Source organism: Tachysurus vachellii, chromosome 15 (assembly GCF_030014155.1).
Source record: "Tachysurus vachellii isolate PV-2020 chromosome 15, HZAU_Pvac_v1, whole genome shotgun sequence".
Taxonomy (NCBI): domain Eukaryota; kingdom Metazoa; phylum Chordata; class Actinopteri; order Siluriformes; family Bagridae; genus Tachysurus; species Tachysurus vachellii.
The window spans coordinates 9,561,465-9,575,975 of record NC_083474.1 but is presented as its reverse complement, the minus strand read 5'-3'; the positions used below and the strand labels follow the sequence as shown (position 1 = coordinate 9,575,975).

Below are 14,511 nucleotides of genomic sequence, written 5' to 3'. Positions count from 1 at the left end.
TTTCTATCACTGTAAAAAAAACAACAACAATGGACTTGTCTTTGATCCATGATTCATTGACTTGTGGTGGTCTCTGGAATCTGCTTTGAGAACCACTGCCTATCCGTTATGGTTATTAATTACATTACAATGAAATATGAATGGTTGTCCAGGAAAAAAATGTGAAGTGGCCAGGTTAAAAACACACACGATTGCATTGTAAATTATCATGCCAGTTTGGCAACTAAAAGGATGATTTTTTTTTTTTTTTTACTTTTGTTGTTAGGGTATTACTATATCCCTTGATGAATACCTAAGTGAGTTTGATCTATTATATAATGTCAACCTGTAAAACTGGTTTTCTATTGTACAGTCAAAATGGTAGGAGGTGTTAAGAGAGGAGTGCCTTAATGACGTCTCACCAGAAACACACGACAAAGCAGCTTAAGCAGCTTAACTGGACGAGTAAAATAAGTGGCATTAGTCTGTCCCTGTCAGACATGCTTAGCATGACAAGCCACAGTCACACAGGTCAGGACACATAACCTGCAGTATCAACAATACCAATGAGAATTACTGATCTGGAAGTAGGGATGTGCAGCATGACTTCAGGAGTTAGCGAACAGGCAAGGCAAAATCCAAACGGGTATTTTGCTTAAAACCGAGAACTAAACACAGAACAGTAAGGGCTCGGCTATGGATAAACAGGCTATGTCGGCTCTGCTAGAAAGATGACAGTAGACGAAGCTTTGGCAAAGCATATGTGCCAAAACAGAGTGGGAATATGATGGTAGAAGAGCAGGTGTGGCCAGGCAGATATATGAGGCAGGGCTGATTGATAGCTCAGCTGCTTGCCACAGGGATTGTGGGAGATCAGCTCATGCCATATAAGGACAGTCTGGCAATGGGAGGGAGGCTTACAGCTCCAAAGGGCAGCCTGGGTAACTTTTACTAATTCTCCTATCTGACCTAAGGTTTTTAACAGACAATATATAATTGAGAATCAAACGTCAACTGTCAGCAAAATGACAAAAATAAATTCTATTGTCAAATAGCATTAATACCCAAACTGAGTGGATGTTAAAGATGATAAATTTTTCTTAATTCAAAACACGATTTGTTATTGTCAATTAATATGATCATGCTTTACTTAATATTTCAATTAATGCGTTCAATTTCCCATTGCAAGTATTTTGTGATTAAATCCATACATAAAATAATGGTAGTGATAGTGATGGTAAAACATTTATGGTTAAGGCGTTGTTACTACTGGGGGGTTTATTTGCTCCTAAATATCCGTCAGTGTTTCCTTTCATTTAGGTGATGAAGGAGAAGGCTGGGGTAAGAGCCATTATTTTCCATAGCACATGTGTTAGAAGATGTGGGAGAGAGGTGCTAAGCATGGGGAATGTCATTAATGCATATGAGTCAAGCCAAGCTGTGAACCAAGTTTCTCTCACTGCACATCTGATAGTGTGCATATGGGCCAGCTCTGCTAAGATCAATCTTTGGAAACAAAAATGAAAATGCATGTCTTGTAATATGTCCTGTGCAGCATATGTGCAAGGACTTTACACTGATATACAGTATCTGGCAACTTAGCACTTACACATACCTTTCAAATATAGCATAGTGTAGCACTGATGCACAACCAAGAAGCTTATGAGCAGGCTCCTCATTTATATTACTATAAGTTCATTGCACTGTCTACAACACTAGCTAGTTACTCTGATCTGCAAGGCCAGGGGTTACTGGAAGGTCCTGTGGCTAGGTGCATGGACTGGACCAGAGCTGAGTCAATGTAATTCAATCAGGAGGTCTGTCACGGGGAAATGGACAACTTTGCGACCCTGCACTAAACATAGCACTGTAACACGACAAGGTATTGGGTAGACTCACATTTCAATAGAAGAGGCTTCCACACCAAATGGAATAGTGTACGCAAATACATGCTTCGCATGTGTAGATACAATCACATGAAACAGACTAGAACGGTTATATCTGACAGAACTGTTGATATATCTTATTATGCAGGAAACAACCAGTCATGCACAACATCAAGCAAACCTGTTAATTATATAATGTGTTCATAGAAACTCTAGCACTCTTATGCAAGAGTTAAATAAGGACTAACTCAGGACTAAAAGCTATCTGGTTACCTGGCGTGTGTGTGTGACATGTTTTATAAGTGGATGCTAAATTGGATGCAGTTTGGCAAACATAGCTTCCAATGTTCTGACTGTAGCACAGGCCTAACACACCCTGCATGTATATAAGGCACGTAAATGTTTGGCTTACACACAGTGCATAGAATAACCTGCAAAAGCAAGTTATTACATGGAAGGAGATCAAGTATAATAGGTTAAATATAATAAGGAAACAGAAGGTTTTGTCCCAACAGATGAAATAATGTAAAAATGCGGATTTCTAAACATTTTTTATTTCAGAAATGGTTTATTTTTTTTATTTGCATTTTTTTCTATTATTACTTTTATTTTTTTCTATTATTATCTAATTCTATAATTTGGTCTAAGGGGCCCACATGAACCATTTTTAAATAATCTTTTTTTTCTTTTCTTACTAGGAATTCTGTTTAGAAAACTGTTTCACAATACATATTTGTGTACTGCATGTTAAGACATCTTATCTTCATTTCACATTGTTTGCAATAGATATAAGATTATAGTATTGTAGATATAATGCACAGTTTAGGTTTGTGCCAGATTTTTGACTTTCCAAAGACACACAACCTTGCACCAAATGGTTGATCTGTACCACACAACTCTATCTCCCAAATTTGCGGTGATGGAGAATCCCACAAAATCAGTCACCCCCTCTTCAACAACCTTGAATATCATCAGTATGTAGCAGTTCATACTCAATGCCAGACAGATGGAGCTCACTGGTTACTAAATTTGGAGGCTGGCACTGGCACATATGCATGTTCCAGCTTCTTAACATCCCCTTTCTTCTCTGTAGAACTACGGCCTCTGAGAGAAAAAGTGCAAATTGTTATATTTCAGAACATACTTCAACTAGACGATAAATAAATTCTCACAGCAAACCAAGTTACATTATGACCCTTTGGTTTATTTTCATATTACTCTTTGAGCAAATTTAAAATATATTTATCTAAAAGCAGTCCTATATTATTTTCCTTGAAATTTTCAGTATTTTCACAGGGTTCAAAAATCATTATTTAAAAATATTTGGCCTATATCTATGATAATGACTACTAATCATTCATTTATTCATCCATCTTCAATAACTGCTTTATCCTACACAGGGTCATGGTGGAGCCAAAGCCAATCCCAGAAACATTTAGCATCAGGAAGGTGAAACACTATGGATGGGATTCCTGTCCATCACTAACCATAACACACAGAATTTTGAAAACTCATTCACACTACAGGAAAGTATAATAAAATAGAAACTGAAGTTAACATTTATTATGTTACTTATTTACTGAAGTTAAGCATTTATGTTTAGTCTGTCCAAAGTTAATAATAATTAATAATAATCAGTGTTACAGTGCATATCATGCTTATGACATTTTTATTACATTTCCAAAGCTCCTGTATACAGAGGAAGAACAGCAAGGGACAATTCCTACAGATTTAAGGCTGAGCTAAGGTTTAGCTAGCCAATTAAACCTCAGCTGGTTATCTCCATGTCTGAACTGCATCCTGCTTTAGTTCTAAGACACTTTGAAGCATGTGTCAAATGAAAAAATGCAATAACTAACTGAGCCCTAGAGAAAGCTACTGAGTATATAATTTAAAAAAGACCAGAGTTACTCTTTTCAAGGTAACTTTGAAACCTATTAAGTTAGAAGCAAAATATTGATGAAATGTTTTTCAGCACAGATGCCTTAACAGTTGTAAAATCTTTAAGACAGGAAATGTTGGTTTTGTATTTCTCTGGGAACGTCTCTCACAACTCCCTTAGCCACTATGCAGACAGGGACAGGCAGAAGGTACATGGGCGGGAACAGCTGTCACCCCGTCTCTGGTGTTGTGATGTAGCTTCTTGCCTTTTAGAATCCATGGCTCCTAACAGAGAGTGCTAATCTCCAATAGACTGAGAGCATGCATGGACTGCGCAGCCAATAGACATTAAGCACCGATGTATATAAACCAAGGTCTGACATTTTGAAGAGCTGGGCATCCCCTACATTGGCTTTGGTGAACAGGATCTGATCCCAAGGACTGTTACCTTGTTCTCTCTTGCAGGTAAACCAATGGTGACTCTACAGATTGAAGCATGTGGGAATTGGGGAATGATTGTGCTAAAAGCACGATTAACAGTGAATTTATTTATTTATTTAAAAAAAAACATTTAAATGAAGATATCTAATAGTTTTCAAAAACTGCTAAAATTCAGTACTGTTTATGTGGTAATGTTATGATTATTTGAAGCCTTCTAACTGTTTTCCCTGGATTTCCCTGATGGAATAAAATTATTTAGTTGTATATTGAAACCAATATAATAAGTGATTAACAAAGAATGAAATGATCCATTTAACCCCTTAAACTCCCAAGACTTGTTGACAAATTTTTCACTCTTGTAACTATAAGACTTTTCTATTTATCTAATTTATTTACACAATTATGCATAGATGTTTGATTAAACAGGCTTGATTTCCTAAATTCAATTCTTTAAAACCATATATATATATATATGTATATAGTATAAGAACAGCTGGAATGGTCTTGCCAACTAAAGCTAGAATTAGTGCTGTGGATGTGTGGGACACCTGTTGTTTGAGGTCAGCTGCTGAAACATAAAATGCAAATCTCATTTCTCCTATTCATTCCAAATTCTGTAAAACATTTCATGTATTTCTGTGCCTGTGTTATGACAACCAACATCATCAGTAGTTTGAATACATTTTTTGTGATTAGGATTTAAAGGGAAATCTTGCTCAAGAAATATAAAGAGAGTTCTAACTTTGGTCCAAATATTCTTACACACCATCCCCCACAGAAATAAGAGAGGTGTATGTGCTAGCTGGACAGAGTTTGCATGCATGCTAAAAATATCATCTGTGGTTTGATACATATAAGCATGTGGACCATGCCCCAACCACTTTATGCAGTAATATGAAACGTTGGTTTCAGTTAGCCAGACAGCTAGTAACAGTGAGATCCAGGTTCACACAAGGCCCAAATATGTCACCCCTGACTGGTAGGAATAATTATAGGTCTCTTCTGGCAAAAAAAAAAAAAGATTAGCATTTTCTCATCATTTGTATCCCTATGCACTTTTCCTAGATCATCTAAAAAGTGGAATCATGACTAAGAACTGCAACAATGACTATAAGATGAAGTTTCCTATGGAGGAGGAGTACCCTGACCTCTCCCAGCACAACAACCATATGTCCAAGGTACTGACGAAGGACATTTATACCAAGCTGAGAGGAAAATCTACCCCAAGTGGCTTCACTCTTGATGACTGCATCCAGACTGGTGTGGACAACCCTGGTAAGAAAGCCTGTACAAATACACAGTTAGACATAATGATGCACCATATCATCTTAAAAAACATTTTAGCTACAGTACCATCCTAATAATTTGGGTTACTACAATACTCAATATGTAGACATGAGATCAAATTAAATTAAATTGGCATAGTTTTTTTTTTTTTTTTTTAGGAAATTCTAGTACCAAAGGTATCTCCATGCTATTAGTGTTTCATGAGTCAAGGTAAATTTTTATCCCATATGCAGGTCATCCTTTTATTATGACTGTTGGTTGTGTTGCTGGTGATGAGGAGTCCTATGAGGTCTTCAAGGAGCTCTTTGACCCTGTCATTTCCGACCGTCATGGTGGCTACAAGCCCACTGACAAGCACCATACTGATCTGAACTGGGAGAACCTGAAGGTGTGGAAAAAATCCACAAAATTTTAAAATCTTTGGTAATTTGTGTAGGTATAATATTTTCCATGGCCTCCTTCATTCTTTATGTAGGGTGGCGATGATCTTGACCCCAACTACGTTCTGAGCAGCCGTGTACGTACTGGCCGCAGCATCAAGGGTTTCACCCTGCCCCCCCACAACAGCCGTGGTGAGCGTAGGGGTGTGGAGAAGCTGTCCATTGAGGGTGAGTCTCAGCCATCAGACTACCACCAACTAGTTACAGATCATGCCCGCAGATTCAAAATGTAATCTTTGGTTCTGATTCTTTTCACAGCTTTGACCAGCCTGGATGGTGAGTTCAAGGGCAAGTACTACCCCCTGAAGGACATGAGTGATAAAGAGCAGGAACAGCTGATCGCTGACCACTTCCTGTTTGACAAACCTGTCTCCCCACTGCTGCTGGCTGCCGGTATGGCTCGTGACTGGCCTGATGCAAGAGGCATCTGGCACAATGACAACAAGACCTTTCTGATCTGGGTGAATGAAGAGGACCATCTGCGTGTCATTTCCATGCAGAAGGGTGGCAACATGAAGGAGGTCTTCAAGAGGTTCTGCACTGGTCTGCAGAGGGTAAGACAACCAGATGTCCAAAGCTTGAAAATATTAGAATTCTTCTCTTTGCACTTATTAAATCAATAAATGGACATCTGTGTTCTCAAATTACACAGATTGAGGAGATCTTCAAGAAGCACAACCACGGATTCATGTGGAATGAGCATCTTGGTTTCATCCTGACCTGCCCCTCTAACCTGGGAACTGGACTACGTGGTGGAGTGCACGTTAAGCTACCCAAGCTCAGCACACATGCCAAATTTGAGGAGATCCTGACCAGACTCCGTCTGCAGAAGCGTGGCACAGGTAAACGTTGTTATTACTGTAAACAGCCAAGATGCCCCGACTGAATACTTTGAACTGCTTGACCCTCCTTTTTCACTTGTCCAGGTGGTGTGGATACTGCTTCCGTTGGTGGTGTGTTTGACATCTCCAATGCTGACCGTCTGGGTTCATCTGAAGTTCAACAGGTACAGCTGGTGGTTGATGGTGTGAAGCTTATGGTTGAGATGGAGAAAAAGCTGGAGAAGGGAGAGTCCATCGATGACATGATCCCTGCCCAGAAGTAAAGCGGAAATAGTATTTCTTTTTTGTATTTGTTCTTATGGGTAACCTTACCATCTAAGGATCGATCATGCAAACAGGAGAAGTGCTACTGATTGACATTTCCAAGAGACACTCCATCCTGCTCCCTCTCTTTCATACTCTACATACTTTCTCCTATCCCCATTAACTATTTTCTTTTCCCTCCTTTTTACTGTCACCCTGCCACCTTTTCCATTCTTCCTGTAACATCTTGGGATCAAGCCGCCGCATAGATCAGGAAACTGACTGTGCTGTATTCACCTTTGTTTTGGTTGTACAGAGTAATTAAAAGCCCCATGAAATATTAAATCTATGTGTTATGGCTCATAATTCTAGCTCAGGTGTTACAACAAAATCACAATCGGTATTAATAAAAATGGGAATGAATAAAAGATTTGTTCTTTAAACCATGATCTAAAACAAAATCTAACCAGATCATCTCAGATCTCACTATCCATACATACACACATGATTCATACATAAGGGGCAATTTAGTGTCACCATAAAATGTAATCTGCTTTTACTGCAACTGAACACACTTGATTACAGACCGGCATTTAAGACACCAACAACAATGGTATAGCACTGGATTTGGAAGCATGCAAATAAGTTTAATTGTACATTGTGATTACATGTAGAACAGCTCTTTAGGAATCTTCTTGTGCTCTGCTTTCTTTTCCTTGTCCTCTTTTTTGCCGTTATTTATTTCAAAATATTCAGTTTTTCACATCGTCATAGCCACTATTTCACTGTTAGAGGTAAACGCAAAGCACAGACAAAGCAATGATTTTATTTCTCAACGAGTTTATTCCTCAGCCATTCCCCTTTCTGTACATGTACAGGCAGAAAAATAATCTAAAACTTAAAAGAACAAAAGAAAATCATAACTTACCTACACAATTTTACATATTTATACAGTCAGATAGCCTTGGAGGAGGAGAAGTAACAGTAGGCAATGATTTACCTCCGGATTAAACTGTCAATGCAAACACAGCAGGCAGTATAAGTTTTACTCTGAAGCAAAAAGTTACTTCTTTTAACTGAACCTGCTTAAAAGTGGAGTAAAAAAAAAACTTTATGATGCTGTATGTATTTGAAAGGAAATAAAAAGGCATTTTTGTTCAGTAACTAAGGCTACATCTTACTTTGATGTGATTACAAGCCATATGACCAGCAGAGGCTATTATTTTAAAACAGCACTTATTGTAGTGTTTCCAAACCAGTCCTCAGTCTGTCCTCCTAACACAACTGCACCAGGTATTCAGGGTTCTCTGGAGTTTAGGTGTACTGGGAGCTGTGACACTGCAAAATGTGGAGCATCTGGTATCCCTGAGGACCAGTTTGTAAACCAGTTACTTAATGTAACAGTCTTCTGAGTACTTAACCCCTTAAGCATGTAGAGATTTTATAACTATTATGAATTCGTTTGCAATTACAGTAAAACCAAAAGTTTGCATGTTCACACATATGAATGAGGAATGTAGAGCTTGACCTGCTCACAGGTCCAGCTGGTTCACAGGGGTTAAGACTACTTATGTTTATTAACTAAAGACCAAAAGCCACACAGTGTTTTAATTGAAAATTCCATTTTTCCCCCCGCCCACACACACACACACACAAACTGCTAGAATAAAGAGATTCTTTTTGTATGTAACGTCTGTATATAATAGGTTTGTATATAATAATTTTTTGAGACCAATTCCTAAGTCTTGAATGAATTTGCTCCGGACTGGAACCACACTAACTGAAACAGCAAGGCACCAAGTCATTAAGGAAGCAGACTGTGCTGCAAATTGCAAATGCTAATTAACTGTAAACGTGAACTGGTACATTCTGGCATCCATTCTAACCACAGGTTAGAACCCATGGATCGACACCACCAGAACAGAGAACCAATACACAGCAAGCCTAAGAAACCCATGATCATTTTCTCCAAAGCCTATATCAAAAAGACATGGATTTTACATTGGAAAAAAAATACTTATGATGGATTATAAGAAAATTTATCAAATATTTCTTACTGAAATGCATAAATGATAAAAACCTACTGATAAGATATCTTTCCAAATTGTATTATTCTATTAGAGGATATTTCCAAGATTTTTTTTTTTTAAATATGCCAACAAAATACGACTATTTCAAATTGGAGTTAAAAATATCTCATAATAAGATATTAAAATAAATGCAAGGTATTTAATATGCTTTCAGTTGCTAGCATTTTTAAATTTCTATAGATAAACAAGTAAGAAACAACCTCTGAAACGGTGACAAGTTTAGGTTTTAGGAGGTCAGGAAAATGTTTATCTTGGTGGTAGATTGTGTTTTACAAACAATTATTGTCTGTCTTTTTTATTTTTGCGAATTGTTCAGTGAAATTTTGGAACCTACTCTTTAGATAGACCTTGTGCCTTACATTTCAGAACAGTGCTCATAGGAATTGTACAGCTATAAAATGTAGGATAGCTGGTTTTGGACGGTGAGTATATCTCTTTACAACCTAACATCATTACATCCCACTACAGCACACACAAATAATGACACTGACGTAAAGAGGTCTTTTTGAGCTAAGAATACAAAGTAATCTACGTCAAACAGTACTGAAATTATATCACAGGATAATTTGGCAGATGTTTTAGCACCCAAACACTTGACACATTATCAAAAATATAGTACAGTCTACAACTGTTAGATGACTCCAAGGCTACAACTAGTCTAGCACACTCCAGGGTTTCATACAAATGCTGAACCAATCAGTTTTGCACAGTGCATGTACATATTTCCATTTTTAAGGTGGTGACCGGTTCAACCAAATCAATGGAGAGCTGCATGTCTCATGTCCATTGAGAAGAATCCTCTTTTTTTGGCTGTTAAAGAGAAGCTTCTCATCAGCATAATACTTACAGAACAACAGAAGAAGTGTTGTGTTTTGACTTGGCTTGACAGGTGAAGTGTACCATTTAAGGGGGGGAACACAATTAAAAAAAATGGTGATGCTCACTCAACCCTAAAGTGCTACTGAACAACAGAAGTTGAAACTGCTGAAACGCAGACAAAAAAAAAGCCATTAAGGCTACAATGTTAGTGGCTCAGAAGAGCAGCCATCACTTATCCCAAAGTATCACACAGGTTTCTATCAGCTTTTTATTCCTATTAGGCAGCTCTTAATCCTGTGTTTAGGCTGTTTTTCAACCACAGAAAATGTTCATATAAAATACACACGAAAGAACTGGTCTTCAGGACATGTCTGATAATCGAAGTGTTCAGATTGGTGCAAATTTTAAAGGATCACTAAAAAGGAAAAAAAATGTTCAAAATGTATTAAATAGCAGCTGTTAAAAGGAAATGACATGAAAGACAGAGACGCCGTGGTGACCATCCATCTCTGTCAAAACTGGAATAGCAAATAGATTGGCTAAGACACAGAGTAGTAGTCAGTGGAGCCTCGTACGTGGAAGCCATGAAGCTCTTCATGTTTGTTGCAGAGTCTGTATGAGCCCACAGAAAGTGCAGGTGGCATAGGGAGGTTTCTGTTTTGTTGCCCCCTGCTTTGCTCCCATACCCTCTCCCCTGTTGCTGTTTAAAGTTCCAGCTCTTTGGACACTTTGGTAGCGATGTCCCGGAAAGCAAGTGGTGCCCCCCACAGGCGTTTAAAGCGGACACCACTGGCCTCTGTAGGCAAGTGGCCTACTTCAGCCTCGAATGCCACCCGGGAGCCGGCAGCACCATGTGTACAGGAGAGGAGGAACGGGCCAGCCTGGTGCACCTGGCAACCGCAGCCCTGTGCCGCCTCACGAACTGCTAGCACCACCTCAGCCGGGACCCGCGTGCTTTGCACCTTCACATCCCAGCTGCATCGAGGGGCCCGGGGCTCTGCCGTTTTTTGATACCCAGATAGATGGCGACTGTGAGACAGGAAACAGAGGCAGGGAATGTTTGGGGAGGGGGAGGGTTGAAATGAAATGTGGTGAAAAGGGGTGTGGGCAGAATATGATGTGAATAGGAGGATAGGGATTGTGGGGTTGGGGGAGGGAAGGTTATATGTTAGAAATGTTGCAAGAGAAAGAAAGTAATATGCTCTGAAATTAGAGAAACTGCCAAACTCATTATGTTACCTGGAGGTTCTTCAGAGCATGTTGGTATCGCAATAAACATTTGGCATTGTTTAATCAATTAGAATCACTAATATATTATAAAGGTTTATATACTGTAACTACTCATAGTGTTAATAATTACTGTGACATGTATTTATGCATCTTGTTTTGAAAGTTTGAAATAAGGATCTTTTTCACTCCCATTACAATGTGCATCGATAACATGTCTCTATATAATATACCGGATATTTAACATAATGAGTTTTTATAATTTAGTTATTTGCAGTGCACATGTCTACATATACTGATAACTTTATTCTCATTGAAACCTGAGATACTTACAGTTAGTCCCTTAAAGTCATACAGTTGTTAATCATGTATTATAAACATAAACATATTTTCTGCAAGGTCTCTGAACATGCTTAATATCAAGCATTGACACAGAACTGCGTTCACCCACAGGATGGACTCTGCTGATGAACGCAGTTGTGTTTGTTCTCAGTAACCCATGGCAACAAACAAAACCAGCAGGCATGTAGCAATATGTCCTACAAATGAACACCATAAATTCAAGCACATAGCATGACCTTTAAACCCCACCAAGTTAATAGTAATGATTTTCTTAATGGCCTTTCGGTTAATGTCTAATTTAACGGTTCTCATTTCAAGCAATATCTGCAGTTAGCAAGTGCATATGGGTCAAAGGGGACAGGGCAGATGGAGGAAGGGGGTCTGATCTAACACACTAGATATTTAACAGTTGGTGCACGTCAAACAAAGTGCACAGAGTAGATGCTCTAGGTGTATGCACATATTTAAAAAATTACCTGGTGTTCTTAACCTGACAGTTTGCTTCTGGGGCGTTCGAGGGGAGGAGAGAGAATCAATTTTAATGGTTAGAGTCGGTTTTGTGAACACAGATCTCAAATAGCTGGAAACAAATTACACAGACAAACGACACGTTCTATATTTAATCTGTGTTCAGAAAACTGCTCCTAAGTTCATTTTCAACTTATTTTAGAACTTTGCTAGCTGTAAAAGTGCACAAAAGATCTAAAGGAAATAGTCGTTGATTTGTTTAAAGAAATGTCTTCGTTAGCATCTGTACTACAGATTTACACAGTTAGAAATATATCTATCCTCAGTTACCTACAGTAATTGTGACTGGTATTTTGGTTTGGAATGACAGAAAATAAAATCTATACACTCTTACCTTGTGACCGGAGATCTGCAGACTCTCTCAGGTTCGTCTGTGACCCTCAAGACGAAGACAAAATTTTGTGTTAGGAATCAACTGATAGAGAGCATCACTCCATCCACCTTCTCCAAAGTGGATAAATCACCAAGAATATGTCTCTCTCTATCTATCTATCTCTCTCTTTCTCTCTGTATATATACATATGAACTATTTATTTTAGCTATACACTAAATATAATTTTTAACATTAAATGTGTGTGTTTGTATTTCTGCAATTTTCCTTTTTGTGAATTAAAATGAAATGTCTAGATTCCCTTCAATATCCTAATAACACAGCATATTTAGTAGATCTTTGCAAGCCCACACATTTGGAGCACAAAGCAGCATTGATGAGCCATTGTTAAACCCAGTCAAGCATAAACCTGCTGTCTGATGACACTTGCAGCCTCCAGGCACTGTTGTATGCGGTTCTGACTGACTGTTGCTATAAACCACAAGGTTCCCTATTAAGCTGATTACACAGCTAATTAAGATTTAGCATGCAAAGTAAACTGCACCAGATCTGGCACCATAAATAGCACAATAAAATGAGCTCAAATAGGCAGCCGACTTAAGTTTGTGATCAGTGAGATTTTCACAAAGGAGACACATGATGAATCATGACATGAGCTGGTCTAAGATGGTGAAAGGAAACCAGGAAAAATAAGAAAAAAGACAAACAGAAAAATGCAGCCTATGTTGCAGTGCCCCCTACTAACCAAGCACACCCTGAAAACCTTCAGGTGTTTAGCCGGAACATTCTGTAATGCAAACTATCATACTGTAGACACTGCTTGCTGCATTTTGAAGTGCAATGTGGCAATGGCCTCAAGGGGGTGCTCTACTCCTCAGTTCCAGAGAAGAGGCACTGAACATGGGTGTGGTGTGCAGGAAGGAGGGGGAAATGATGGAAAGGTGGCAAGATGGGAAGACTTACTAACAGTTTTCGATCCATGTGGCAGAGGGCAGCCCGAGAAGGACTTGTTTGAGCTCTGACGCTTAGAGGGGTCAAGACTGACCCTAGGAGATGGAAAGGGGAAAAAGTAAAGAGCAGAGTATGAAAGAAAGAGGGAAGGACAGAGAGGAAAAGAGGGAGAGAGCAGAGCAGAAAAGGTTGACAGAGAAAAACGACTGAGGCTAACTGCCAAGGAAAGAAGCAAAAAAGACAAAGCACCCCAATTCAGCCCAGACTAAGAATGAGACAATAATATGCACTGGTAGAGTTAGAAGCTCTTGGTTAATAAAAGAGGGATATTTGAAGGAGAGTTAATGCAGTGTATGCCCATTTGTTCAGAAAATGATGTCTTGTGTGAGGATTATTGTTATCTGAATAAACTAAAAAGGAACCCACTGCCCACTAGCACTTATTCTTAGCTCCTATGAAATACAAGAGCTATGAATTATGGCTTTCAGGTGCATAGCCAAATTGTAAGAAGCTGTTTCAGTGGAAACAAGGAACATCTAACTTGCAGAGCCTAGCCTTTTAATAGGTTTAGCTAGAAAAGCCTACATTCCCTGTTACTTTCTTTCATATTTTTGCATTTGGTGAGATCTAGGTGAATCCATTTACTTTCCAAATATATACACATCCATCTGCACATTACAGAGGTTTGAACTCATCTATTAAATTAAATTTCTCAAGGTTTATGCGCAAAAACACATGAGAAGGCATTTTCATTTTCAACAAAATCATTTGATGAATTCAACTCTGTGTATTTTGAAAAAAACTTTCTCTCTGATCCACATGTACATGCTTGTCCTGTAGTCTGTTGCCTCGCCTTACCTGCGTGTAAGTTTGGAGGTGAGTTTGCTGAAGAGGTTTGAGCTGGCGCGAGTGCGGGCGTGGGGCAGCGGGCTGGCATCGCGGGATAAAGTGGGGGAGGCTGGTGGGGCATGCGCAGGCAACCGGCGCTCCCGGAGCTGACCCCCATGAAAAGTACTGCGAACAGTGGAGCCTCGGCTCAGGCGGGAACGTTCAGCTGAGGAAGATGTAGCACCCCCTGCACCAGATATGCTGTGTGTGGAGGGAGAGGCTGGAGGTAAACGATGAGAATGTGAGCTGGGAAGAAAAAAAAACACAACAAATATTTATTGGGAACACAATGACATGACAAAATGATTATATTACATTATTACTAAGTTATATAAT

At 38.9% G+C, this 14,511-nt stretch overlaps 2 protein-coding genes across 4 annotated transcripts in view; one reads left to right on the top strand and one right to left on the bottom strand.

Annotated features, from left to right (window-relative positions):
* The first annotated feature begins 4,054 nt into the window (after positions 1–4,054).
* Positions 4,055–7,344, top strand: ckmb (creatine kinase, muscle b). Its single transcript, XM_060888495.1, has 7 exons — positions 4,055–4,211; positions 5,253–5,462; positions 5,708–5,862; positions 5,950–6,082; positions 6,173–6,468; positions 6,567–6,756; positions 6,841–7,344. The coding sequence occupies exons 2-7, from the start codon at positions 5,273–5,275 to the stop codon at positions 7,017–7,019; spliced, it is 1,143 nt and encodes a 380-aa protein (XP_060744478.1). The 5' UTR covers positions 4,055–4,211; positions 5,253–5,272; the 3' UTR covers positions 7,020–7,344.
* A 478-nt stretch (positions 7,345–7,822) lies between these two features.
* The window catches only part of mark4b (MAP/microtubule affinity-regulating kinase 4b), a 37,985-nt gene continuing 31,296 nt past the window's right edge, over positions 7,823–14,511 (bottom strand). The window contains exons 15-18 of one of the 3 annotated variants that reach the window (XM_060888494.1): positions 14,146–14,421; positions 13,296–13,382; positions 12,340–12,384; positions 7,823–10,937 (exon numbers count right to left, since the gene is read on the bottom strand). In XM_060888494.1, the coding sequence (XP_060744477.1) occupies positions 10,613–10,937; positions 12,340–12,384; positions 13,296–13,382; positions 14,146–14,421 (733 nt within the window). In that variant the 3' untranslated portion in view covers positions 7,823–10,612. The remainder of the gene's footprint in view (positions 10,938–12,339; positions 12,385–13,295; positions 13,383–14,145; positions 14,422–14,511) is intronic. The other 2 variants (XM_060888492.1, XM_060888493.1) reach the window with 2 other exon arrangements.